The sequence below is a fragment of the Suricata suricatta genome, chromosome 17, assembly GCF_006229205.1.
Source record: "Suricata suricatta isolate VVHF042 chromosome 17, meerkat_22Aug2017_6uvM2_HiC, whole genome shotgun sequence".
NCBI classification, from domain to species: Eukaryota; Metazoa; Chordata; class Mammalia; order Carnivora; family Herpestidae; genus Suricata; species Suricata suricatta.
The window spans coordinates 40,155,148-40,182,905 of NC_043716.1; the positions used below are offsets into that span (position 1 = coordinate 40,155,148).

General features: G+C 58.1%; 1 protein-coding gene across 4 annotated transcripts in view; it reads right to left on the reverse strand.

Moving 5' to 3' along the window:
* HDAC5 (histone deacetylase 5) overlaps positions 1 to 24,187 on the reverse strand; it is a 31,266-nt gene extending 7,079 nt beyond the window's left edge. Inside the window, exons 1-12 of one of the 4 annotated variants that reach the window (XM_029927320.1) lie at positions 23,962 to 24,187; positions 16,414 to 16,485; positions 5,488 to 5,747; positions 5,252 to 5,396; positions 5,035 to 5,149; positions 4,632 to 4,762; positions 4,350 to 4,496; positions 4,142 to 4,254; positions 3,692 to 3,823; positions 3,238 to 3,460; positions 1,050 to 1,261; positions 511 to 807 (exon numbers count right to left, since the gene is read on the reverse strand). In XM_029927320.1, the coding sequence (XP_029783180.1) occupies positions 511 to 807; positions 1,050 to 1,261; positions 3,238 to 3,460; positions 3,692 to 3,823; positions 4,142 to 4,254; positions 4,350 to 4,496; positions 4,632 to 4,762; positions 5,035 to 5,149; positions 5,252 to 5,396; positions 5,488 to 5,747; positions 16,414 to 16,485; positions 23,962 to 23,983 (1,869 nt within the window). In that variant the 5' untranslated portion in view covers positions 23,984 to 24,187. Of the gene's footprint in view, positions 1 to 510; positions 808 to 1,049; positions 1,262 to 3,237; positions 3,461 to 3,691; positions 3,824 to 4,141; positions 4,255 to 4,349; positions 4,497 to 4,631; positions 4,763 to 5,034; positions 5,150 to 5,251; positions 5,397 to 5,487; positions 5,748 to 7,353; positions 7,474 to 16,413; positions 16,489 to 23,961 lie in introns of those variants that run through there. The other 3 variants (XM_029927319.1, XM_029927322.1, XM_029927321.1) reach the window with 3 other exon arrangements.
* Positions 24,188 to 27,758: the final 3,571 nt, after the last annotated feature.

Genomic DNA, 27,758 nt, shown 5'->3' on the forward strand with positions numbered 1-27,758 from the left:
AAGAGGCTGGGAGGGACTGGGGCGTGGGAGGGGGCAGGATGAGTCAGGCCCGGAGGGCTCGGCTGTGTCCGCAATGAATGGAGTGCGTTCTAGGTGCAGGGGGACTGTAGTAACAGTGGGGGCGTGTGTGTACACACATGCGCATGCACGCAGAGACCAACGCGCCACCAGCCCTACGCAAGCAGAAACGCAGATACACGGGCCGCGCACGCGCACATGCACACACACGCACACACACACACACACACACACACACACACACACACACACAAAGCAGCCTGTGGCAAGGGCAGACACAGACACGGGGAGGGGCTGGCAGACTGGGGCACAGATGGCTCGGAGACCAACACAAGCAGCACCCCTTTCCGGAGCCCCTTGTCTCTTTCCCACTCTGCTCTGGCTCTCTTCAGAGAGCCTGGGGAGTGCAGACTGGGGAGAGGGAAAGGCAAAGATGGAAAGGGGCTGCAGGGGACAGAGGAGTGGCCGTCAAGGCTGGGGTGGAGGGGGCACCTTCTTGTAACCAGCACTGGACTCCTCCGAGTCGGGCGCCTCCTCGGTGCCGCTCTCGCCCTCCTCGTCCTTAACCTGGATGCAGTCCTCCTCCTCCTCTTCCTCCTCCTCCTCCTCCTCCTCCTCTTCCTCCTCCTCCAGGTCTTCCTGGGTGCTCTCGCTCTCTGTGGAGCCTTCCCGGGGGATGGTCAGGGCTCCCTCCCCAAGCAGGGCCTCCTGCTGCTCAGTCAGCTCCTCCTCTGTCTCCTCGGGGTGGGTGGTGGGCTGCCGAGGAAGCTCCCCAGTCTTGGTGAGGATCTGGGAAGTGAGCAGAGGGGCATGTCGGCTGGGAGGGGGAGCAGCTGTGCAGCCCATGGCCCAAGGAGGGTCTGTCCTCCCCTTGCCTCTTCCTGGTTGCAGCCCAGCCCTTACAGAGCTACCACATGAGGCAAGGTGACAAGCAGAGGCAAGGTGACAACCGGGAGGAGATACAGCCTGGGGAGTGGACTGAGGTGTCCCGCCCCCGGCGCCTCCCTGGCCAGTTGCTTCTCCCAGCTCACCTTGCCCAGCTGCAGCTGCTGTTGCTTCTGTTTCTCCAGGAACTGCTGGTGCTGCTGCTGCATGACCAGCTGCTGCAGGGCCTGGGGGCTCTGGGGTAGCGGGGAGGACTGAGTGCGGCTCAAGGGCCGGTGCCGCGGGAGCTTGCCCACTGTCCGCATGCTGGTGGCCACACGTTCACCTGTCACCAGCGGGGACTGCCCGTGGAGTGGCACTGTGCAGTGGAGAAAGGCAAGGGACCATCACTGTCGGGGCTCCGGGCCACCCTCCCCCATCTATCCCGAGGCTCTCCCCCTCCTAGAAGACCACCACCACCACCTACAGAATCAGAAAAAACCTTGGCAGGCCTGCCCCCAAGCCTGAGCCCCATTCTTCCTCCCCCTCCCCACAATGCAACAGTTTTGAAGCTCAGAGCCACTGCCTCCAGGAAGCCATCCTGGATTCACCACTCTCTCTTTGATTCCCTTATGACTGCATGTATGGTCTTAGGCCCTCAGTATGGCCTGACAAGGACTAGTTTTCCCCAACTGCAACAGGACCTCCCTGACCGCAGACAAGGATCCTATCAGGTGGGAAAGGCTGGGGGCCAGGATCACTTGTCTTTGAAGCAGAACCTCTTCTAATGCAACCAGCTGCTTATGGTCTGACTGTCCAAAGCTGTGCTGTCCAATCCCGTAGTTTCCAGCCACATGTGACTATGGACACTTAAAATGTGGCCTGTCTGCACTGAGAGGTGCTCTGAGTATGAAATATATACTGGATTTCCAAGACAGCATGAGACACAAAGTAAATTGTCGCATAAAGAGTTATCTATGTTATATGTTCGATGTATATTATATATTGAAATGATAATATTCCATCTAGTGAATTAAACATATATCAAAGTTGGGGCACCCGGCTGGTTCATTCAGAGGAGCGTGAGACTCCTGATCTTGGGGTTGTGGGTTTGAGCCCGTCGGGTGTGCAGAATAATTAAATAAGTACTAAAAATATGTATGTATATGTATATATGTTGAAGTTCATTTCACTGGCTTCCTTTCACAATTTTTCTAAAGATGTTAAATTGAAGGTGCCTGGGTGGCACGGTTGGTTGAGTCTCTGACTCTTGATTTCAGCTCAGGTCATGATCCTAGGGTCATAGGATCAAGCTCCAGGGCTGGCTCCACACTAAGCATGAAACCTACTCTCTCTCTCTGCCCCACTTGCATGCTCTCTAAAATAAAATACAAAATAAAATATAAAAAGATTTTGGGGCACCGAGGTGGCTCAGTTAGTTAAGTGTCCAACTCTTGATTCCGGTTCAGGTTTTGATCTCATGGTTTGGGAGATCAAGCCCCACACTGGGCTCAGTGCTGACAACATGGAGCCCGCTTGGGATTCCCTCCCTCCCTCTCTCTCTCTCTCTCTCTCTCTCTCTCTCTCTGCCCCTCCCCTGGTCACGAGCTCATGTGCACACTTGTGAATGTGCGTGTGCTCTCTCCCTCCCTCTCTCTGTCTCTCTCACAAAATGAATACACTTAAAAAAATGAAATGAAATGAAATTTAATTCAAAATTCATTCAAAAAAGATTTTAAAGAGGCGCCTGGGGGGCTCAGTCAGTTGAGCCTCCAACTTCAGCTCAGGTCATGATCTCGCAGTCGTGGGTTCGAGCCCCATGTCAGGTTCTACGCTGACAGCTCAGAGCCTGGAGCCTGCCTCACAGTCTGTGTCCCCCTCTCTCTCTCTCTGCCCCTCCCCCATTTACACTCTGTCTTTCAAAAATAAACAAACATTAAAAGAAGTTTGTTTTTTTTTAAGATTTTAAGTAAGCTCCACACCAAAATGGGGCTCAACCTTACAACCCCGAGATCAAGAGTCACATGCTCTACCAATTGAGCTGGACAGGCACCCTTCTTTTTAGCGTGGTTCTAGAAAACTTTGTTACATGTGTAACTCAGGTGGTATTTCTACCAGATGGCGCTGCTTGGGACCCTGAGCACGTCACAGCAGCGGACATCACCAAGAATGGCGTCCGGTGGGTTGTCGGTGCTCGATAACGTCTGAGCAACATGATATAGAAGAAATCACTGATGCCACAGAGGGGGGCTGTGGCAGAGCTAAAGAGCGTCCTTGGCTCCTCCCTGATGGGGGCCTTGCGCCCTCAGCAGAGCCCACCACCCACCCCCTCGCATGGCTGCTGCCCCTGCTCACCGGCGATGAGGGTGCTCTGCTGCCGAGCCTGCTCCAGCAGCAGCACGTGCTGCAGCAGCGAGGCGTGCCCGTGCGGGCTGCTGTCACCCTCCAGCGCCACACCCAGCAGGCAGCCAGGGATGGAGGACGTGCTCATGAACTTGCCCGTCAGCGCGCCACCCTGTCGCAGGGACTGGAGGGCCTGCCTCTCGGCCTCCTGCTGCGTTGACAGCTTCGGGGAGGCCTGGTGGAGGGAAAGGGAGATGGAGATAAAGGAGGGGCAGGCGACGTCCCTGGTCCTGCAGACTGGGGATCCGCATCCCTCACCTGCCACCACCCCCGCCCCCACGCAGCTCTGAGGAAGGCCATCTGATCTCCTTCAGGGGCTCATGAGAACAAAAGCCCCAGCCGGAGGCATCCAGGACCACAAACCTAGACACCAGAGGGGGGGATGGGGCGTGGGCCTCATACGTACGGTGAGGTGCGAGTTGGTGACAGTGACTGTGGCCTGCAGCCCTAGGGAGATGTTGGGCAGAGAGGGAGACGTGTAGAGGCTGAACTGGTTGGGGGAGCTGTCCAGAGGGAGGGCCCGGTGCTGGGGGAGCATCTAGGGAGCAGTCGGAAGAGACAGGCATGAGAGCAGGCTGGGGCGGGGGGCCACCTGGGGCCGAGGGCTCCGAATGGTGCCTCGCTCCCCGCTCCCCACACCAAGCCCCACCTGGGCGGTACTGAGAGATCACAGTCCTTCAGAGGCCCGTGGGACAAATCCCACTGAGAGGCAACAGGTCCCTCTAGCCTGTCCACATGGGCAGAGAGGTCCCTGCTGGGTCCTCTCAGCAAGACAGACAGGAAGGAGCTGCCTTCCTTCTTCCAAGGGAAACGGAGCAGCTCGGGCCCGCCCGCCCAGCCCTCAGCAGGCCTGTACCTCGGTGGGGATGTTGGGGACAGAGCCAGTAAAGCCATTCTCAGCAATGGTGCTGTGGGAGCTGTTGGGAGAGCTGGGGCCGGAGCCTGGTGCGCTGTTACACACGGACGACACTATGGGAGAACTGGCTGTCACCTGGGCTTGCTCAGAGCCACCCCCACCCCCTGCTCCCAGGACCTCAGAGCAGGCACAAAAGGGGAACCCTTACCTCCAGGCCCAGCACCGGTGATCTCAACGGCTCTCTTCTTAAAGGTGCTAATGACTGTCCCATCCTTACGTCGTAGGAGGGGACTGCTTCTCCGCTCAGCCACTTTCTGCTTTAGCCTCGAACGCACTTTCAGGTTGGGTTCAGAGGCTATGGAGAAGGTTGCCAGGGCTCAGACCCGTCTACACGGCTAGGCATACACCTGCAACCTGGCCCCTCCCTCCACTTTCCCGCTCCAACCTCCGAGGGGCCATATTGTGGGACGCCAGGCTGGGCACTACTCACCTGTTTTGCGGAGGGGGAAGTCATCACGGCTGTCATAGGCCCCAAGCAAAGGCAGTTTGTAGGAGGGAGGTGTCCCAGGGGGGCCACTCTGGGGAGGGGAACTCTGGTCCAAAGAAGCATGGTGGGCTCCCCTACGGGGTGGGATGGAAACAGACCTAGGTTATTACCCAGCCAGCCAGACCTGCCACCTAGCAATCACATGCAGGAAACACCCACTGCATAAAGGGACCGGAAAGGGATCCTGTGGAGGGAAATGGAGAGAAACCAGGGTTGGGGATCTCAGCTCCCAAGAGAGATCGAGGGGCCTGTGTCTGGCTTCCAGCCAGGCACCCACTGCCGCCTTGCGGCCAGGCAGTCCCGGAAGGGGGTCCCTCTGGGACCCAGGCCCGCCCAGGGTCATTACCAGCATTTGGGATGCTGTGGGAGGGAATGGTTGAGGCCGCCCGGCGTGGGCTCCTTGGACTTCGACAGAAGGAATTCCTGGAGCCTCAGCTTCACCTCAGTGCTGGCGATGGCACCTGTGGGACAGGGCACCGATGACCTGGGTGCTTGGTGCCAGGAGCCCACAGCTGGGGGGACAGGGGGAGGGGGGAGACGGGTCAGGAGCCCCCGGGCCTTACTCTCTTTGCTCTTCTCCTTGTTTCGCAGGATGAGCAGCTGCTGCTCCAGCCGCTGCTTCTCCAGCTCTTCCTGCCGCTGCTGCTCCCGCTGCCGCTGCTGCTCCAGCTCCTGCTGCCTCTTGGCCGCCAGCATCTCCTGCTGCTGCTACAGGGGCATGGGGCGCAGGGGGTGGGGTGAGCCAGGTCCGGGCGGGGGTCGGAGGTCTGGGCGGCCCCCCCGCACCCCCCTCGCTCACCTTGAGGTGCTTCTGCAGCTGGACCTCATGCTGCCGGGTCAGGTGGTCATGCTGTTTCTGGAACTCGGCAAACAGGAGCTGCTTCTGCAGCTGCTGCTGCTGCTTGAGTGCCAGGAGCTCCTGCTGCAGCTGCTGCTCCCTCAGTGAGGGGTCCACGGGGCCTGCCAGGGCACCCCGCAGCTCCACGGGGCTGGGGCTGCCTCCACCCCCGCCCCCCACGGAGCTGGGCATGGCTCCGGGAAGCACCGGTTTCACCTCCACTGCAGGGAGAGGAGACAGGCGTCAGTGAGCCCAATCCTAACACCACTAGGCCACAGCGGAGCTGTGCTGGGGGTCCAGAAAGCTCCCAGGTAGGACCTCTAGACTCAAGAGAAGAGATGGCAGGCGGGGGAGGGGGGCAGCCAAACCCCTCCATTCCACCGAAACAGTGTTGTCCCTAGATGAAATGAGGTCAAAGCCATGAACTTCAATAAGAAAATACACAAAAGCACAAGGCACGGTACCTGGAAGATTGCTGAGGGCTCAGCACATAATAAATTACCTTGGATTGTTAACACCACTGGGCATTTTACACGAATTACTTTACTAAACAAGAAAACCAAGCTTTAGAAAGGTTTAAGTAGAGTGACACCTGGGTGGCTCAGCTGGTTAAGCATCTGACTCTTGATTCCAGCTCAGGTCACGGTCTCACAGGTTGTGAGGTCCAGCCCCATGTCAGGCTCCACGTGGAGTGTAGAACCTGTTTGGGATTCTCTCTCTGTCTCTGTCTCTCTCTCCCCCACTCCCAAAATAAGTAAACTTAAAATAGAAAGGAAGGAAGGAAGGAAGGAAGGAAGGAAGGAAGAAAGAAAGGTTTAAGTACATGACCAAACACACACAACCAGGTGATCAAAGAACCAGAATGTGAATCCAAACCCTATGCTTCTAACCAGTGTCCTTCCCAGGACTCCTGCCCACCTCTTGGAATCACACATTCCCTGCCAAGGAACCTAAAGAAACTGAAGTACAGAGGCTGGTTCTAGAACTGATGGGGCTGGCAGCCAAGGCCCTTAAGAAACCCAGGAGAGACCTGTGGGGACCCTCAGGACACCCATAGCCTTACCCACCCCCTGTTTTCACTGCCCCACACCCAGCTAGGGCTGATGGGGCCCAAGGGAGAGGCTGTAAGAACTGGTGGGGGAGTGGGAGCAGGAGGCCTCAGGGAAGAGGGGTGCAGGGCTGCACCAAACCAGGGACAGGAGGGGGCTGGGAGTCAGACTCTGCTTCCTTTGCTGGATTATCTCCTTTCAACAGTTTTATTGTAATTACCCTGAAAATGCCGCTATATATAGAGTGAGCCAAACAGCAGCTGTGCCTGGGGGGGGAGGGGGAATGAGAGAATGGGCGGGCAGGCGCAGGGAGGAGGTGGGAGGAGGAGACAGGAAAGGAAAGGGAATCAGACAGGAAGAAGGGTAACGGCAAGGGGGGCGGAGGCTGGAGCTCAGGCAGAGATCTCAGAACTCTGGTCTCAGGGAGAACCTGCTGGAAAGAGGAAAGGGGTAGAGGGTTTGCTGGGTCCCAAGACCTCCCGTCCAGGCCCCCAGGCAGACAACAGGCTGAGGGAGCCCCAGGGAGGGGCAAGTGTTCAATGGGCTTATGGGAAGCATGGGTCTCGACCTCTTGATCCCTGTATACTGTCCTCTGGTCACTGAATGTCACTCTCCACCACTGCCCCGTGGTTGCCAGGGCAACCGGGCAAACACCACACCAGCAGGGAGCCCCAAGCCCAGCCCACACTCCACAGAGCCTCCGGCCTCCAGCAGGAAGGCGAAGGCAGGCTACCCACAGCCTAGGAAGGAGGAAGTGAGAGAGGCAGGGCCGACCCACCTTGTTTCTTTTCCATTTCATTCTCCAAAGAAAGCCCTCACTTTTCTCACTCCAGCCCAGGGAGGCCACAGGGAGCTGGGAAGACCTTCCTGTGGCAAGGCAGCCCACTCCAGCCTGGGCCTGGAGAAGGAAGGACCCCAACATCTTGATGGCCACCAGTGTCTCCTCCCCTCGTGGGCAGGGGTCTGCCCAGGCCCCCATCACCGATCCTCATCCTGAGTGGAGACAGAGCTGGGAGGGGACTAAGGGCAGAGCCAATAGAGGCTTCCACACCATATGCAGTTAATGGGCCTGGACCTCTCCAGGCAACCCACACTGAATGAGAGTGTCACCCAGGCAGGGGCAAGGCCTGCTGAAGGCTAGGGCCCCACTACCACCCGTATGCCTGAATCCGGCCTCTGAGACCCAGCGGAGGTGGGGCTGGGAAGGTAAAGCCGGGGCAGAGTATCTCGGTCCCCCCGCCAGCCCCTTCTCCACCCGGCACTGCTAGGCACATTCCTCTGTGGTTTGCCCGCCAGCCACACTGACGACTCTGTGGCCACGAGGCCAGAGCCACATCTGCAGGAGTGGCCAGATGTGGCCGGGAGGGTGGGGTTCCATACACAGGCACGCACAAAACTCACTTTCCCTCCCAATCCATGTCCTGGCCCAGTACCAAGAGGAAGGGCCCTTGGAAAGGCCCTGCCAAGGGCTTTTCTGGAGGTGGCTGACCCCCCCGCCCCCGCCTGCTCAGAGTGCAAAGCAGGGCAACAGCAAGGAACCAGCAGCCAGCCTCCAGTCTCCCCAGTGCCGGAAGTGTTCAACGAAGCCCCAAGCTGGCCAGAGAGTCGTCTATTCCTCAGCGAGGCTGGCTTGGCCCGTGTCACTCTGACCACTCAGCCAAGAGGACGACAGGCTTCAACTTGCTGCTCCCGGCAGTGCTGGGGCTGCCGGGGCTGCAGGAGCCGGATGCCCGCCAGCCTGCCCGCCCAGGGAAGGGCAGGGGTCCAAGCGCTCCTGGCTCCCAGCAGATAACCCTGCTAAGCACGGAACTGCAGCCAGCAGTGCTGGCTTCCCTTGCAGGAGCCCTGCAGAGAGGGCACAGGCTCGGGCAAGGGGAATCTCCCACCAGGGCTCCCACGCGGCCGCCACCACAGCAGAGATGCCAGGCCGCGGGGGCCACAGCCTCACTGGTACGCGGGTGGCAGGCTGGCCAACAGGCTCTGGGAACAGCCTTGTTCCCATGCAAGCAGGAAGCGCAGCCCGCTAGAGAAAATTCATCTGCAGGCCCCGTGAGGGCCTCGACAGAGTGTGACACCCCAGGGCTCTGCTGGGCATAACCGGCCTCCATCTCTGATGGGAGGGGGGACAGCTGGGCAGTGAGAGTCAGGGAAAGGGTGTGAGGGACGCAAAAAACCTCCTGAATGAAGTTTGCTGGACACAAAACCTAGAGCATGGCTGGCCTGGCGCCCCCTAGAGGATCTGTGCCCTCTGCCAGCTTGGCAGGAGCAAACCAGGTATCAGTGGCTGCCATCAAAACTAAGCACCTGGAAGGAGAAATGGGTGTGACAAGATCGGAGGAGGCTCTCCACCGCCTCCTGGTGGACTAAGACAGCAAAAGGGCGTTGGAAAGGGAAGAGAGGGGGGTGGGGTGGAATGTTCCGTAAGAGGAAAGGCTGGGAACTCTGGCTAGCCAAGAGCCCCCTGAAAGGCCAGGAGAGGGATCAATTGGGAGGGCAGGGCCTGGGTTCCTACCCCCAGCCCCCATGCCTCCTTCTGATGGAGGGTTGTAGAGAATAGAGCAGAAGCCAGACAGCCCACATAATAATCTCCTAAAGAGGGAAGCTAGAAGGGTCCAGCCCTACCCTGCTCCATACTCTGCTCCTAAAGGACTCTGACCCCTCTGCCTGGGAGTGGTGGCCTTTAGGAAAAACTGGCAATATCATCCTGTCCTCTGGCCTTCGGCAAGACTGACTCACACTGCCTCCGTGGAGAAGCCCCAGGCCAGGTAGCTGAGTGGGCAGGGCTGTGTATTTCTAGCCATCGGGGCGGCCCCATGCATCCCAGGCGCTGGCTCAGAAGGGGCTAGCTCACAGACACAACTGGGCAGTGGCGACACCTTAGCAACGATACTCCCCTCCCACCCAGCTGGGCCTCCCCCCTCTCCGGGAACCCCATCAGTCCAGGTGGGGCTCCCATGGCAGATCGTTTGGGCAGCCTGGCTCCTTAGGGGGAGATGATACGGGTGCTGACAGTGCAACCTCTGGAACGGCCACCCACACAACCTTAGACCAAAGAGAGTGACAAAGAGGGAGAGCAGGCAGGAGCCCTGGGCCATGAGGAGCAGGTTTTAACAGTGCTTTGGGAACAGGGGTCCAAAACGAAAAAAACAATCTGGCTGCCCAAGGGCAAGGCCAAGCTTTCCTCCTGCTCTAAGCATCCTGCAAGCCATGACCCAGCTCCAAGCCCTCAAATGGAGAAATCGTGAAAATCACAGTCACCCACACCCTGGCAGCAGGGAGATAGCACCTTTCATTCCCCTGGAGAAGCCCCAGACAGAAGGGGTCAGCACAGTGAGTGGACTCCACCCAACAGACCTAAAAAGCTTAACGCTTGGCTCTAAAAAGACACCGCTCTCAGGAGCCACCAGCCACAGAAGGCTATGGAAGGAAGAGACCCAGGGGGAGCAGAGCAGGAGAGAGGGGTGCGTCAAGCTGTTTGGAATGTCTGCACAGGACCAAAAAAAAAAAACCACACGAGGCCTCTGCAGATAAGCCCTGGATCTAAGGAACTATCCTATCAAAAGAGGGGAAAGGGGGAAAAAGGCCTTGGAGATCATCTGTGCCGGCCCTCTCTTCTGCAGAAACCTCTTAGGCCGCCGTGCGGAAGATTCCACCAGCCAAGAAGCAGGGACTCACACCCTCTGAACCCTAACCTAAGTAGCCTGGCTCCGAAGCAGGGCATCCCGGGACCTCTGCACCAGCCAGCCCAGATAACTGCCCCCCTTGGAGAACAACGTGCGGGCAGCCCACCTTCCGCCCACACCCCCTACCCTCAGGAGCTCCCTCTCCACACTGGGCAGTCAGTGGCTTCCTTAAACATCTAATGACCTCATTCTGTCCCTCCGGAGAATGGGAAAAGGAGTTTGTCCCTTTCTCGGCCTTGAGGGATTTGGGAAGGAGGCAGGGAACAGCCTTTCACACTCCTCCCCATGATGCTGATGACTCCTCCCCGCCCCACCCCCCCCACCAAGGATGGTTTCCCATGATCTATTTCTGTGCTCTTACGTGACGAGGGAGGCCAATTTAGGCTCAACAGGTTCTACCACAATTCAGGCAGTATTTCCACATGTGCGAGCTGGAGAGGACTCTCACCTAGCAATCTTCACAGCTCCTCATGTAACGCAAGCGGACACATCACATAATGGGTAAGAGCCAGGGCTCTGGAGTAAGAGAATGCCAGAGTTCAAGTCAGGCTCCGCCACTTCCCAGGGCAAGGCACGGAGCACCTTCTCTGTGCTCCGGGCAGGCATCTGTGAAACGAGAGGAAGACTCCTACCTTCCTCTCAGAGATCTTAGGCTCAGGAGAGAACACGCAGGGGAGCCTGGCACTGTGCCTGAGAAGATCTCAGGAAGTGCTAGTCGAGGCTGTTGCTAATGCCTCCTGATTATCTGTTTCTAACCTGGACCCCTCTGGCAGTCTAGTGAAGATTCGGAACTACTTCTTAGAATGTTTCTAAAGTGCATGAAATAAAACAGCGCTATGCCAAACTCAGACCTCCACCAGCGGGAGGCCTCAGCTCACTCATTTCAAGACTGTGGCAAGGTCTCTCAGTGGTCCTGTCCAGACCAAAGCCCTGCTCGCGGGGTCCAATGCAAACTGGCCCGGCCAGCAGTGAGATCCCGGCGTCAAGAGAAGGGATCTCTGGGAACAGCCTCCTCCCAATGACAGCACATCCAGGCTGTTTTCTGCTGCCTCACTACCCCCAAGAAGGGCCGCTCTGTCCTCTGCGGCTCAGCCCGCGGCTGTGGCATCCCTCTGGTCCCTTGAGAGCATTGCTTAGCACACGGGAGCGCAAGTTTTGATCCCTGCTCTGGGAGGTCCCAACTCCAAGCAGTCAGAAAACCTTCTCTGGCATCTCCACTGCAGGCTCCAGCTCTCTCCCCAGTACTGTCTCATGTCTTCCTGGGTCCCCCCCTTCCAGAAAGGCAGAAGCAAGGTGTAATCGACTTCAGAGCCTCTCAGAATATCAGTGCAGGAAGGGCCTGCAGATCACCGACTCAACATCCCAAACTGACAGAGGACAGTGAGGCCACAGATGAAAGAGATTTGTCCAACGTCATCTGGAAGGGAGGCAGAGAAGCTAAGGCTTAACTCAGGTCTTCTGGCTCTCCATCTGCCTCCCACTAAAAAACAAACAAACAAACAAACAAAAAACGAGAAACCTTGAGGGATGCTCCTGCATTTAATGAGAGATGGAGCGAGGAGCCAAACTCAGCATTAAGGACGCAGGGCTCTAGACAGGGCCCCAGTTGGCCTCCAGACCACCAGAGTCCAGGAGCACAGGTGAGAAGGGGGCTGGCTGAGCAGCTAGAACCCCCGGAAATCTTGAAGTGGACCATGCCTCTGATGGACCTTAAGCCCAGGGGTACAGAGTCCTGGTGGAAGGCATGAGCACCTCTCACTGGTGAAGAGAGGGTTACTCACTGATCTCAGACTGCTGAGAAGACTCTGGAAGAGGAACAGGCTCACTTCTCCCAGCCCCACTATTTCCACAGAACACTGGGGCACCAAGCTAGAAGCAGTTCGAAGGCACACTAATCATTCAAAGCCTGCAGCTGTCGCTGGGACTGTTCACGCCACACCTGGGGTGGACAGCAGGGGCCCCAGGACAGGAGCTCTGCCTCCACCTGCCCCCCCACATGCAACCCAGCCCTGAGCATCCAGCAGGGGTGCCCTGCCCACCTGGCCACTTGCCATGATCCTCTACTCCAGCAGGGTTTACACACCTGCTGCCCAGCGTCTCAAGACATTCTCCCTCCACTGATGGCCAGGCTGCTGAGGGCTGCTGGGTCAGACTCTGACTGGGGCCACCGCCTTCCTCCCTCTGCAGTCAACCCTTCTCTGAGGAGTCCCAGAGCCCACCAAGGCCTTCCAGGGATGCTGGTGACATCCACAGCCAGACTGCTGGGCCCCATGACCCCATCTGAATGATTCCTGTCCACACAACCTTATTCCAAGCCTAGGCTGAGTCTACACACATCAGAACCACCTGAGTTGCATCCAAAATCCTGGCTCCCAGGTTGCCTTACAGGATCCAAACCCTTGCGGGGAGGGGCGGAGCCTTGGAGCTCTGCATTTTAGCACGTTCCCTAAGTAATTTGGATACAAATGAAAGTTTGAGAACTACTCTTTCTCACCGTGTCCCCGGTCTGGCTGCACTCATTTCTGCTGCCAACCTGACAGCTGTTACAGCTGTGTGTGTGGACACAGTTAATCTGATTTCCTGTCTGGCAGCTGTGCCGCAGGGAAGGGACAGCTGAGGGTCTCGAAAACAAGAAGTTGGAGGGAGTGGGGGGGAGGGGAGGCTGTCTGAATGCGATGGGTGTCCAGCTTTGTTCCTGAGCCCCTTTCTCTCCCGATATCCCTGCAGGGATGGGGAGAGCTGACCAAGTGGTCCCCATGACTCACAGAAAACAGAGTCTCCTCTTGGAAACCTCAGGAGCCCTCCCCCCAAAGCCAGACTGGTCTCTATTCTCTAGGAGCACAAACTTGAGAGGCACGAAGGCAGGCTGTGAGTACACACTGTGTGCTGCAAAGTGCAGCCCACTAAAGGGGCAAGTTGGGGCTGAAATCTAGCCCACACTCCAAGTGCTAAGCCACGTGCTCTGGCATGAAGATGTATCCACCTGGAAGAAGGGCCACCTCCAAAAAACGTGCACAAAGGAACGATCGTGGGGGGTGGCCGTCGCCCTTCACAGAGACCTGAATCTGAATCCCGGCTGTCATTCACTCTGTGACCTTGGGTAAGTTCCTTAACCTCTCTGATCCTTCTCAGTTGCACACCACGGCTAACAATATCTTCCTGAAAGAGACGAGGGGAGGAAGGCACCCGATACTCTTGTCACTTAGTACGTTATTATCTTAGTTCCCTTCCCACCTGAGCCTCGCCCTTCCTACCTTCCCCGCGCCCCGACACCTACACACCCACACACCCAGCCAAGTCTGGAATGGTCTGAAGAACGTGAATAAGAATACCCAGGGGGAACCCTGATACCGAACCCCAACTCCATGGCACTTCCCAGCGTCCAGAGCATCCCTTCCTGGCACAAGCAGGATTCACACCCTCCCTCGCTGTGAAAAGAAGACTCCTCTCCCATGCCTGCTCATAAAATCCGGCACGATGCCCAAGCAGCAGCTCTGCCCAGTCCAGGCCACAGGGGAATCCAGAGCCCACACAAGGGCGACGGAGGATCCCCCAGCACTGCATCTGTGGGAATCCCACACAGGGGTGGGATCACGTATCCAAAGGCAAAGACTCCGAGGCTCCCCAGGCTCCAACCGGGCCTGAGTGAGGGGAGCGCCCACTGTGTGCTGGGCTGTTGTAGGGGGGCCAGGCAGAGACCCCATCCATGAAATAAGACCTCTGATGACACTGTCCCGAGCTACAGTGTGTTCCCCTCATCAAGCAGCAACAGCAAGGAGGGCCCTGCAGCCCCCAGGAGTACCCCTGGCCAGGGCTCTGGCTAACCTGAGGGGGCAACTCACTGTTATCTGTCTATTTGCCCAGAGGGCCAAGCCCCAGACTAGAACCCAGGAATCCTGATGTCAGTTCCAGACACCAACCCTTCAAGCAACCTTCATTCACCCATGTGCCACACTGTGCAAAGTGACAAGGAACAAGACAGCCTAGAGAACAACGGATGGCCTTAAAATAGGGTTCCAAAGCTTTGAGGCTCAAATAGGCAGAGTCCAGGGTAGACAGCCACCCCGGAAAGTCCTCTTCCCCAATCCCTTGGGCCGGGGAGGCCTGGCAACAGACGACACACACTGCCCAGGAAGCGTCCCTGGACACCTGCTTTTTTAGCCACAGGCTTTTGCATCCTGTCTGGAGACGGATCAAGAGATGGGGTGAGGAGGCGGGAGGGGGTGGGGGTGGGGGAACACCAGGCTGCCTGGGCCCTCATGGCCATGTTTATCTGGGGTGGATTTTTTTTTTAACCCAAAGGTTAAAGCGTTTCTATTTGAAACATCTATTTACATTCCAGAGTCAAAAAAAAAAAAAAACAAGGCAGCCGAGCTCCAGGCCTATATCTGTCCCCAGCGCGTCACAGACACAGCATCAGAGCTGCGCAGGGGGAACATTCTTAGCCCTCTCCCAGAGCCGCTGAGGTGACTCACGCCTCCCTCCTGCCAACATGGACCACACCACCGATCAGAAGCCTAGGCAGTGTGCGTGTGCCGGGGTCACAGGGATCTAGAGAGAGATGCTGGCGGGGGTTGGCAGGGCGGGGTCTCTGCAAGGCCAGGAGGCTTAGGGAAAGGATAAGAGGAACAGGGTTCCAGCCTGCTAGGATCCTGGGGTCTAACTTGAAAGAAGGTACCAGAACATGCTGAGGAGGAAACTCCGGGCCAATGGCCAGCAGCCACTGGGAGGCAAGGGGCAGTGGAAGAAGGGTGGACCGATGAGGCATTTGCCTGCAAGCAATGCTCTACATAGCCGCTCCTCTGCTCTCCAAGAGACCACCTTGACTCTCAGTCAGGGTAGGGGATCAGGAAGCAGGGTCTTCAGTTAGAGCCCCCCGGCTCCACCAGACCGGGGCTAGAGCGCTCCTCTGTGTTTACACTCCCTCCTAGTGTCTGATCGTCAGCTCAGCCACCCCCAGGGTCATGCCTCCATCCCAGGGGGTGCCCTGCACAGCGGGTTCCCAGGGTTATGCCCCTTCCCTAGGAGACTCTGCAGGCATCACTGCCCAGGCAGATGGCGGGCCTTTTTCTGAAAATTTTCCAAAACTTCCCAAAGCATTCATCCTCTGACATAGCCGAGTCCCGCTGCAGCCTTATCCCTGGACAGCTTAGAGCCAAATCACTGGTACCCATGGAGGCACACAGCTCCCACCTTCTAACTCGAAGCCTGGGCCTCACACCCACGCATCCAAAGGCAAAGACTCCCGATACGTATGCACACAGACACCTACACCCAAGCACCAAGCCGCTGCCAGGAGGGGCCAAGCGGGCATGGGGCCAGCAGGCCCCTCCCTAGAAGAAACATCTTGTGGTGCCGGCCTGGTGGGAAGGCTATGCCAGGAAGGCCTGATGCTGCCAACAGGTTCCTGGGAGGGAGGGAAGGAGTGGCCCAGCTCTGAGGGACCCCACCCCCAGTCCAGAGCCAAAACTGTCCCTGCTGATAAAGTGGCAGTCCTAGGGGGTCCTCAAGGCCATATAAATCAGCGACACGCCTTCAGTGTCATGAGATGGGATGAAACCAAGGCCTGAGGGGAGGAGAGATGGGGAGCTAAGGAAGTCATGACCCCCGACATGACTGCCAGCCTCTACCTAACCCTACCACACCCGCCTCAAATCTGAAAATCTGATTCTCCAGGAACTCCTGACTGGGGACTTGCAGAAGTCACAGCCCCCAAGCACTCAGCCAAAGAAGCTAGGGTGGCCTTTATCCTCATGGACACTCAGCTATGGCCCATGCCCTGGGCCAGACCTGGGGAGCAGGCCGCCAGGAGGCAGGTCACTGACCCACTTCCTCCCCTCCAACGACCACGGTGCCAACTAGGCCAGGAGCCTCCAAGACTCCACAGCCCCCAGAAGCTTATGCCCACCCTGCCTCCTGGCTTGAGGCCAAAGAGACCCACCAATGCAACAGAGTGCAGCCGGAGGGCAGGTTTGGGCCAGGGCAGGCTGGGAAGTTGACTTCAGGGAGCCTGGTTTCCCCTGAACATTCTCAACAAAGCTCTCCAAAGATATCTAAGCAGGACCCCATCTGGGTGATGCCTGGAGCCAGATGCTCAGCCCCAGGGACAAGGATGCCCAACGGCAGAGGGCAGGCGGGGACAGCGAAGCACTTACCTGCCACAGGGATGCCGTGTAGAGGGGTCCGAGGCAGGATTTCCAAGGATGGTTCCCGGCCTGACATCCCATCTGCTGAGAAACAGGATTCCGTCTCATAGATGGTCTGCAGCATCTCCACGAGCCCCTGAGCCTTGGGCACCAGCAGCATGCCAGGGAGGGGGCCGCCGGAGGCGGGAGGCAGCCAAAGGGAAGGTGGTCGGGCGGGGCCCTCACTGCTCAGGGGCTCCCTGAGGCCACTGCCGCTGGGACCCGTGCTGTGGGGAGGTGCCTCATCCGGCCCGGGCACTCCTGGTGGCAGGAGGAGCCAGGAGGCCCTGGAACTACAGGCCCAGCTTTCCTCTAGAGGGGCATCGGACCGCGGGCCTCTCCCCAGCTCCCAGAAGCCGGGGTATGACTGAGCGCTCGCTCGGGGGACAGGAAGGGGAGCTCGGCAGGCAGGCAGGCGGGCTCTCTGTGTTCCCTCCCAGCCCTGGGTGACAGCTCTGGGCCTGGCTCCCTGCTCCTCCTTCCCGAATGAGCCGCCGGCAGCTGGCAGGAGACTGAAATAGCAGTTGGGGGAGGGCCCTGTCTATAAATAGGTGGAGCATGCTCAGGGAGCCGCCGGCCGGCTGCCAGGAGCCCGGGCCTGGCGGAGGCCCCATGGGGGGGGTGGGGGGGAGGCGAGTTCCACCCCAGGAGGAAGCGCCAGGCAGGGGGATGGGAACAGGGGAGGGCCTGCACTCAGGGCCAAGGCCACAGAAGCGGGCAGCCAGAGGCTGCGCTGGAGAAGGGCACAGGCCAGAGGACCCATGTGTCCGGGAACCACTCTGGCACTCTTCTCGGCAGGCGAGGGTCTGGAGACCCAAACACCAGACTCCATCTACCTCGCCATCAGCGCAGGTAAAGAAACCAGAAGGGTCTGGGAGAGGGTGGCAGACAAGGCCACCTGGCCTTACCTCACATCTTCCCTGGAGTCCTGCTAACAGCCAGATGGGAGCTGATCTAACTTCCACTCTCCCTCAGAACTGGAAGGTGCCCGCCCCACCCCCTCAAGCAGCAGGGAGACCCCTGAGCAGCAGCTAAACAGTGCCTCCCTCTAACCCACTAGGGGTGTCGCCTCCAGGGGCTACTCTGTTTCCTTTGGAGGGGAGGGCAGCAGAAAAAGTTCCTAGAGAGGAACTTGCCCCATCTATAGAAGGGAGTGGGGCGGCGGCGGGGGGGGGGGGGCACCTGCCCACTCTCAGAGCACATGGGGCTCCTCTCTGGTAGCATACCAAGTGCAGTGCTAACGGCAGCACAGGCATCACCGCCTTCACTCTGTGCAACAACCTTAGAAGATAGGTGCATGTGGGGAAACTGAGGCAGAAAGCTGCAGTCACTCGCTCTGGGGCACACAGATGCTTAAATGGTAAGGCTGGATGTCTGAGGCTCGTCTGAGGGCTAACCACCCCAGCCCGCTGCCTCCGACACAAAGGAACCTGTGAAGCTGCCCCAGGGTTTCCACTCACAGGGACAATGACCCCCCCAGTACCCAGGGAGGAAAACACACTAGGACAGACACCCCTAAGAGGACTCAAGAGGCTGACAGGATCTGGCCCTTCCCTATGGGCTCCAGGCCTGGCACAGCAGCCCATGCTCCCGGGGCCCCGCTGGGACCCAGGGCTAGTGCACACGAGGACCTGTGATGCCCGCCTTCCCTGCTCACTGCTGGCTTGCCCCTTCTCTGCGGGTTATGCCTCCCCCTGCTACAGAGATCCCACTTGGCCCCCTGACCTCACTGGAGCCTTTTAATAGCCTGGTTATTCCTGGGTCTGGGTCCCCCTCCCCCTTCCTGATGTCACAGTTGCTATTTTGGAGCCCCCTCCTGGCCCCTCCTTGCCCCCAACTCCAGGCACGGAGCCAGGGACACCTGTCCTCTCCCTGGACTGGATGACCTCACCCTCCTGTCAGGAGCCCTGCAGGAAATGGCCAACCAAGGACACGGTAGCCGTGTCTCCTGCAGCCCAGTACCCTGGCCAGCTTCTGCCAAGCAGGGATGGCAGCAAAGGGGCCTCCTGCCCTCAGGTGGGAGGAGCATAGGGACAGGGGAGGTAGCAGAAGTGGGCTTTCCCAGGCCCTTGACTAACTGACCTTATACAGTAAGACATACATTGCACATTGGGGTGGAGGGCAGGAGACAGGACCTGAACAAAGATGTGGAGCCTCTGAAAAAATGGTGATGGAGCAGTGCTCCTCACAGGGGTTTAGAGTTGGGAGACATCTCAGGGTGGGTCTGGGGACCTCATTCGCCACATCCTGCCCCAACCTCATCCTGGCCAACCAGACTCTCTAAAGAGGAAGGAAAGCAAAGACCAAAGTCCCCTCGACGGGGTGATGGGCAGCAGACGGGAGGCAGCCCAAGGAGCCAGGGGCGGGAGCCCCTCCCAGCTCAGGACTCCACCCACCCACGCTGGGAGCAACCAGAAGGGCTGGCTAGCCCTGTCCTGGCTCTCCCCGCCTGCCCCAGGCACAGGAGAGTATGGTCGGGAGCCCTATTCTGGAGGAGAGGAGGTCCTCAAAAGCAGAGCCCCCCAGAACCTGGAGCAGCCAGAAACCTAACGGTAGAGAACTCCTCACACGGGAAAGATAGGAACACCCCAGAGGCTGGGAAACCAGGGGTGGCCAGAGCCTGGGGGCTCGGGGCAGTTCCCAGCACTGTCAGGACTTCCTGTAACAGCGTGAAGTGGGAAGCAGTGTCAGACCAGACAATCCTCAATGCACTTCCCAGAATCCTCTGGGGGAAGTGGAGATGAGGCCTGGGGTGGGAACAAGGGCCTTTTTTCCTTCTGAGATTCAGGTGATGCAACAAGGTCCTCCTAATGTCTAACCCTCAATCCTTCCCGCTCTATAGCCCCTCTCCTTGTGGCTCATTTCTCTGTCCCCAGCCATCTGGCCCTCTCACGTGTCATCCCACAAACCTTACAGAGCACCCACCAAGCACAGGGCACAGGAACTCCATTGGGAGCCGGCACCATCCCCTCCAGACCACAATGATCTCATTCCCACCCTCGGAGGCTGGCCTCAGGCCTCCTAACCCTCTAAATCTGGAGGAGGGGAAGAGGCCAATGCTGAGCTCTTCCAGGCTCCCATTTCTGGGCACAAAAGGCTGGGGTATGGCCCTGACCTAACAGAAGGGAACAAACCTTTATGCACAGGAAGTTTCTTTGGCTCGGAACACCCTGGATGGAGGGAGGGTACCAGGTGCCCTGCGGCCCTGGAGACATCAGGCCTGCCTTCCCTCCAGTCTTCTCCTGCCCTTTGAGCCTCCTCACGCTGGTACCTGTCTGCACGGCCTGAGAGCTGCTGTGCGCCAGGTTCCATGCCAGGTGCTGGCTGAACCCTCACATTTAAAACCAAGTCCCGGAAAACCGTGAACACCTACTTTGGCATCTTTCACATCCCCTCAGGGTTGACCCTGCCTCCGACCCTCCCATCTGAAGCTTCAATTCCTTTTGACTGGTGAAGCAGGGAAGAGGAGGGCGGAGCAGATCCCAATCTACAGAGAGGGCAGGTATGCCAGGGGGCATCTAAATAGAGAGGGACGCCAGGAGTCCACCTCCCAGACCCTAGGCCGACGCCCGCACTGACCCACTTTCTCCTCCTCAGGGCTGGTTGCCTGCCCTCCCCCCCAACCCCCTCCACCTCACCAGCCCTGGGTGGGGAGGGGCTCAGAAGCAGAGCCTGAGCCTGAGGCTGGGAGGCAGGACGCCGAGGTTCCTGGCTCCACCCCACACCCATGCCCCAGTTTCTCTGGTCACCCAGAGGGGGCAGCTGCCTTCCCTCCCTCCTTCCTGGGAAAGCGAAGGAGAGAAAGTGTGGAGCGCGCTGGGAGGTGCTGGCCAGGCAGGTGTTGTCATGAAGCTGGTCTCCCCTCCCACGCTGGGGATAAGGAACCTGGCAGCCTCCTCCAGGGCCCTGTCGCCATCCAGACTGGCTCCCACGGCTGGCCTCACTCCTGCCCTCCCTTCTGGGCAATAGCGCAGAGGATGGGGCAGGGACCGGAAGGTCCCTGGGAAGCTCCTTGAGCCTGGCCAGTCTGAGCCCAGATGGGCAGCAGGTTCAGTCTTTCAATCCCAATGAGGGGAGCAGAAAAGACCAGTTCCAGAAAAATAAAGAAAGCCTCACTCCTTGAGCCCCCTTTGGCCTGAAGAGATGCCAGACGCTAGGGAGTGGCCTCCTCAGGGAAGCAGGTGGCCCCATCAATGGCCTATGCCTGTAGTCCCAAGACTGCAAAAGAGGCAAATCAGGTCAAATGCTGGCGTTCAGCCCAGCCCAAAGGTAAGTCAATCAGCTCGTATGCCCCAGGAAGGAGGGGTGAGCCCCAGAGGTAAACTGCTCCCTCTGCCTGTCGCCTCTCACCAGGGACACTCTAACTCGCTTGCTAGGAGGGCAGGGACAGACCATCTTCTATTTTCCTTCTGTGTCCCCGAAGGCTGAGCTCAGCATTAGGCACATCGGGGATACTCAGCAAGCACCTGCCAAACAGGAAAGCTCCCACCCCAGAGAGAAATGGAGGGAAGGAAGAAACAGTGCTGTCCTGTGCCCTGGGGAAAGAGGAGGGGGTCTTTGGGAATTCAGGAGAGGGTGAGAGATGCTCAGGGGCCAGGGCACCCAGGTCCTGGGCACTCCCCTTTCTTTTCATTCCCACCTTTGTCTTCAGCCCCAGGGCCCCACGCTTTTCCTGGGATTCTCTTCAGAGTGTCCCCGGGCTCAGCTACGGTTTCATTTTACTTCTACGGAGCCCAAGGCACGTGCTTTCCAGGCTCATGCCAGGCCCAGGCCCCAGCGGCCCCAGCCCAGATACCACTCTGAGCTCTGGGGATAGCAGGTGCAGGGCCCCTCCAAAAGGAAGAACTGTGGAGGGACCAGCCATCCCCCTGACCCAGAGCAGCTCTTCCTCCAAAGGAGAGGCAGCCCCAGAGCCCCAGAAAAACTGGATGGGAAGAGTTTCCGGGGATACCCCCCACCGCCAGCAAGGATCCCAGCCCTGAGGCCCCTCCACAGTCCCAAAATACAGTTCCCAGTCTCTTGGCCCCCTCCTCTTCTGACTCCTTCTCAACCATGAGAAGACAGCATCTCCCCCTGCTGGGAGGATCTGGAAAGCCAGCCAGGAGGCCCCACTCCTAAGGCCCCTCCTGCTTTCAGGCTGCCCGCCTCCTGGGCTGGTGGACACCTCCATCTACCACAACACTGGTCCCAGTCCCGGCAGAAGCGGCTGCAAGGGGAACCTGGGCCACCAGCATCTGGAAAAGCGACCTAGTGACCGCATCTAGCCAGGATTGATTATTTTCGCCTTCCACTAAGAGAATACAATCCCAAAGCGGGGAGATGTCCTTCTCAAGCCACAGTCAGATGCCTACAGGCAGTTTCTGTTCCCTTGGCCAAGGGTTTGACCCAGGCTCGGTGTGCCTGTAGGTGGCCCCTAGATAGGTCAGCACAGTAGCTTAGAGGAAAGGGGCATCTGGGCCCTGCTGCCAGGCACAAGGGACCGTGCAGCAGCAGGGCCCAGCTGAGGTGGGCTCAGGACTGTGGAGAACCCTCCAGGCCTCTCCCTTCCGTCCGCCAGCCCTGCCTCGGAGGAGGAAGCAGGAAGTCAGGGCCTCCCCGAGCACGGGAGTCACACAGGCCCCTCCCTGGCTAACTCCTGTCACAGCTCCCACAGGCTGAATGAAGGCAAGGACAGACACCAGAGATGAGAGGCTCTGAAGGGAAAACCAAAGCCCGCAGAAGGGGGCTCAGGAGACAAAGCTGACTTTGGGGAGTCTTAGGGGAGTCTTAGGACAACAGCCCTCATGGGCTGGGGCTCTCCTCTGCCAGCAGCCTGTGCCCTGGGTATGACATGCTGGAAAGGGGAAGAGGCACAACCTTGACCAAAACAAATGGCACAAAGCCAAATGATCCCACCGGCTGCCAGCTCCCCTGAGTCTACAGAAGCCCCGGGACCCTGGTCAGGACCTCTGCCACAGAACGCCAGTACCAGGACCCCCCAACAGAAAGCATCAGGGCCAGAGAGCCTGGGTGGCTCAGTCGGCTAAGCATCTGACTTTGGCTCAGGTCATGATCTTGCAGCTCGTGAGTTCAAGTCCTGCATCGGGAGCTCTGTGCTGACAGCTCAGAGCCTGGAGCCTGCTTCAGATCCTGTGTCTCCCTCTGTCTCTGTACCTCCCCCATTTGCATTTTGTCTCTCTCTCTCTCAAAAATAAACACAAAAAGAATTTTTTAGGAGCTCCTGGACAGCTCAATCAGTTGAGCATCCGACTTTGGCTCAGGTCATGATCTCACGATTTCTGGGTTCGAGCCCTGCATCGGGCTTTGTGTTGACAGCTCACAGCCTACAGCCTGCTTCAGATTCTGTGTCTCCTTTCTCTCTGCCTCTTCCCTGCTTGTGTGCTCCCTCACTTTCACTCTCTCTCTCAAAAATAAACATTAAAAAAAGTTTAAAAAATTTTTTTTAAAGAAAGCATCAGCTCCAGCAAACCGATGATCAGCAATGAGACAGGAGAAGCCTTAGATCCCAATGTTGCTTCCATCCTGCAAATGCATTTTTATCTCTAGGCCCTAGTTCCCCTATCTCTGCAATATGGGGACATATCTCTCTACCCTTCAGAAAAAGATATGGGGGACAGGCTGGGCATGGCGGGGGCGCATGGAACACGATGGATTCTGACCTTCTAAGACTGTGCTGAAGGAGACAGCCAGGGAAAGAAGGTAGTTATTACTCTGACCACACTGACCCAGGACCCTTCTGTGAAACTCCTGAGGGTCCATCGTGGGCCACTTGGTCACATCCTCATGGGCATACACCCAGACCCACCCATCCATAAAGCTGCCTGGAGTCCCACCCATAGACTATTTCTGGCAATACTAGGCAGCCTCCAAGGAGCCAAGGGGACAAGGAAATCACAAGATCAAAGACCCCAAATTAGGAACCCACCATGTCCAGGGCCCAAGAAGAGAAGGGGTAGTCTACCCAGACTCAACAGAGAGAGCCAAGACTCCTCTACCAATGTGTCACTGCACCCCTCCATCCTGGTACCACACACCCCAGTGAAGGTTAAGGCCAAAGGCCCTGCAAACCTCCGCTAAGAAAAAAACATGGAACACAGAGAAACTCTCCACCAGGAAGAGAAGCACCACCACAAAAAAGGAAGCTGCATTCAGCTTTTGAGGGAAATCTCCCAATACCATCCCCAGATGCCCCAAAGACATTTGGGGATACACAGCCCCTCTCAGGCCTGCCTGTCCTGGCAAACAGGGCAGAGCAGAGGGGGAACTGGAGGCTCGCTGGTGGAGAGGGCAGGCATGGGGACGGAACTGGACCCACGTCCTCCCCGGGCCCCACTGTACTGTCAGCTCATCAATTTCCAGCTCTGTCTGCCCCACGGTCAATAACTTCTCCGTTCCTGACCCCCTCGTTCCTTTACAGCTCAGACCCCAAAGTTCAGCTGGCATTGGCGGGAAACTCACACAAGCTCAATGTAGCCAAAACCACCCCAGGGTGCCCTTCTCTGGCCTCCCAGCGCTTACCCGACTCGGTGGGAGAGTTCATGCCGCCTCTGGGCCCACAGGAAGCTGGCGCTGGGGGCTGGGACGGGTGGGGGTGGAGCTGCGGTGATGTCAAGAGAGACAGACGAAAACAGACAGACGGACGGGACGGGAGCCCGGGGCCGCTGTGCCTCTAATGCCCATCAGAGGCCATCCTTCGGGGCGAGGCAGTCAGGCACTCAGAACGGCATCCCTAGGGAGAGATGGAGCAGGGTTAGAGGCCCCCAACTCAGGAATGTAAGAGAGTTGAAGGACACCTCATGGCTGGTCGGTTTACACCTGGGGAAAAGGACAAGGGCCCAGAGGAAATCAACAAAAACAGCCAGACCCTGGCTTCTTCTCTAACTGGTGAGGCTGCCAAGGAAAGGGCAATGGCTACTGTAGCCACACCCAAACTCCTTTTCAGGTGACAGTGTCCACTGCCAGGTGAGGAGACCGTATAGACTTGCTTGGGTGCCTGATGTGGGACTGGGGGTACACGAAGGGAGAAAAAGCACAGGGAGGCTTCGAACTGTCAACGGCAGTGGGGTGAGGCAGGCTGATCTAGAGCCTCTGGCAAAAGTTAAGGGAGAAACTGGTATCCTGGCCCCAGAAGCCCGAGCAGGGATGCTGGGACGCTCAGGCGGAGGGTCCGTCCCTTTCTCCCTCCTCTCTAATCCTTGCACCCCCCAACTCTGGAACTGTGATGTGTTTCTGTCTTGGGTCTCCCCCACTCAACAACAGGTCCAGGAAAGAGGATGACCACCTCTTCTACCCATAACTCATGCCATCCTCAGGAATTTGGAAAGGCAGCACTACCCCACATCGAGCACGCCCTGGGACCAGGGTCCAGGGTCCCAAACCCAGGGCTTCGGGTGTGTTGTAAGGTTGTGCCCTGTGCAAGGAGGTCTGAACACCAACCTGTTCTCTGCCTGCCAAGCCATGAGTCAGCCAGGCTGAGACCACCCAGAGTAAGGGACACCTTTTCCCAGTTTGTACAAAGGCACCAAAGACCTCAATAGCAGGTTCGCCCAGATCAATACAGTAACGGAGAATGTCCCAGTATTACAGAACCATGAGTTTTCCAACCTGTCCTCACTCCTTCAGCACTGCCCCGCCCCCCGCCCCAGCCTCACAGTTAGTCTTCAAGCCTCAGACACTACGCAGGCACCCACCTGGGCCCATCCCTAAACAGCCCATGATCCACCCCAGACATGATCTCATTCATCTGCTTCCAAATGAAGGCAGGCCTTCCAATACCCAGTGAAAACTAGGTAGCAGAAGTGATCCAGATGAAAGGAGGTACATGTTTAAGCCCTCACTCTGTCTCCCCCCCCCCACCCCCCCCCCCCCCCCCCCCCCCCCCCCCCCCCCCCCCCCCCCCCCCCGGGAACAAGCAATGAGCTCTACCCCCTGGACAGCCCCACCTCCCGGCAGGATTAATTCTCAGTAAGTCAGGCATGGCCAGGACTCAAGAACACACACACACACACACACACACACACACACACACACACACACAAGTAAGACCTCAAGTCTTCCTAGGCCTGCCGCCCCCTGGTTTCATCCACAAGGTGTGGACTCTGGAGCTGGAGAAAGGTGCACTAGATGGGAAGTTAGGAGGAGGCGGAGTGAAAGGGGCTGAATTGTTCCCAGCAGGCACAGATGTGGGGCAAGGACAAAAGAGGCTGTGCAGGGCTCAGGCCAAGCTCAGGAATGTGGCAGGTGGGGTTGTTGGTGCTCCAGCAGGGCCCGCGTGGGCAGGCGGCTCGCCCGTGCCCACCCCAGGGTTGGCGCCCAGTCTTGCTCACACCCTTTCCCGTGGGCTGGGGAACACACGTTCAGAAATTCCCACGATTCCCAGCAGCCAGAGTGGCCCAGCCCATCTCGTCAGTGAAAGGCACCTCCGCAGCATGGCACACTCAGAAGGGGCAGGGCCTCAAAGGGTACAAAAACTAAGTTAAGCTCGGCTTTGAGCCCCCCCAGGTCATCACCTGGTCATCACTCCCTGGAGAGAGGAGAAAGGGAGGGGCTCCTAGAGCTCCATTTGGCTCAGGACTCAATGAGGCCTCACTCCTCCCCACCCGCAGGATGTAGCAGGACCCCTGGGCTCCTGTCCACCTGCAGAGGGTGTCTGCCAACACCTCTATCAAGCCTCTGGAGTGGTACAGGGGCCTCCCCGGGAAACAAAGCAGAGTTCACTGCCTGATCAGGACCGGCAAATATTCTTGCCTGGTGTGGGGTGTGAAGGGGAAAAAAGGCAGGGGAATGGTTAAAACCTGGCTCTTTGGTCCGTCCTCTGCTGCGAAAATTTCCACTGCTCGCTATAGTTATACGAGGGTCTCAGTGGGCAGTCAGGGACCAAGAGCGGTGTCACTTCTGGGTGACAGAGCACTTGGATGCCTCACCAGTGAGCAGCCTGGCTCCCGTAATGGCATCAGCAGGCAGATCCCAGAGCCCAGTCTCCATCCCATCAACTTTCTCTTGCAGTCAGACCTCTGTCCCCCTCCAGGACCCAAACCTACCTCCCACCTCCAGCCAGATGGCAGGGCGTGGAATGAGGGACACCGGCCACACCTCACCCTACAAGCTCATGGCTAGAGCAGGGGAGGTGGGACTCCCTCACCCCATTCATGAGTAATAAAAGCTCTGGCAGAGGGTGGGAGGAGAAGGGCAGACAAATAAGGGAGACATGGAGCAACGCAACGACTCGAAGGCCACAAGCTCACAGCGCTGCCATTGCAGGGATCTGTCCCGCAAACAACTCCCGCGGAATTCCTGGGGAGACAGGTGTCCCCTGAAAGGCCTCTCTGGAACCCGGACTCCAGCGGCACCAAGTAGCCTTGTCCCAGGTCCTGAGCACTGCAGCCCGGGGTCCCCTCCCCAGGTTATAAACAGCTGGGGGGAGCTGTCTGGACCAAACCCTGTGAAGCTGAAAATTGCCCAGCATCGGAGATCAGCTGCAAAGACCTCAGCCGAAGGCTGCAAGCCCAGAGACATCCCAGCCCAAGGCACAAAAGCCCTATGATCTTGACCCCTGCTGACTGGGGCCGCGGCAGGTCACTTTCCTTGGCCTCCAAGAGCTTCCTCCATCTCATGCCTCCCCCAAGCTGGGCCACCAGAAACCCAGGATGATCAGGGCCAGGAGGGGTGACTGACTTGGATCTCCAGGCCCCAAACTAAGGCAAGGGGGAGAGAACAGGAAAGGAAAAAAAGGCACCAGGCTGACAAATTCATTTTTGCAATCGGCCCATTTCTGTTTGTCTGCTCAGACGCAGCTCCAGGCATCTGCACAAGGCAGATGGAGGAGGCTGCTATTTCTAGAAAAAAAAGGGGGGGGATGAGAGGGGAGGGAGGGAGGGAGGGAGGGAGGAGGTGGAGGCAGAGGGCAGAAGACCGGGTCTGTTTTGCCCTAAAACCTCAGGCAGACCGATACCCCCTCCCCAGCACTACCAGACAGGGTCCCCATTCAAGAAAGGGCTGAGGCAGGGGCTGGGATGAGGTGGGGCAGGGGAGAAGAAAGGCAGAGAAAGTTTAATTAGCCAAAGTCGACTACAATAGGCCCCCTCATGGGCTGCATCAGGTTTTCATTCATGAGCAAGCTACAGTGCTCCAAAAATGCCAAGAACCGCCCCCCCTCGCAGTCTCTCCCCCACCCCCCCCAACAGGAGTGCGTCCTCTAGCAGGCTGGCTGAGCCTCATGCTGTGTTCCAGACATCCCTCCTCAAAGGGATGTGAGTAGGAAGAATTAATTATTAAAGAGCAGCTGGTATTTCGGCACCGACTGCACTTCCCCCCCC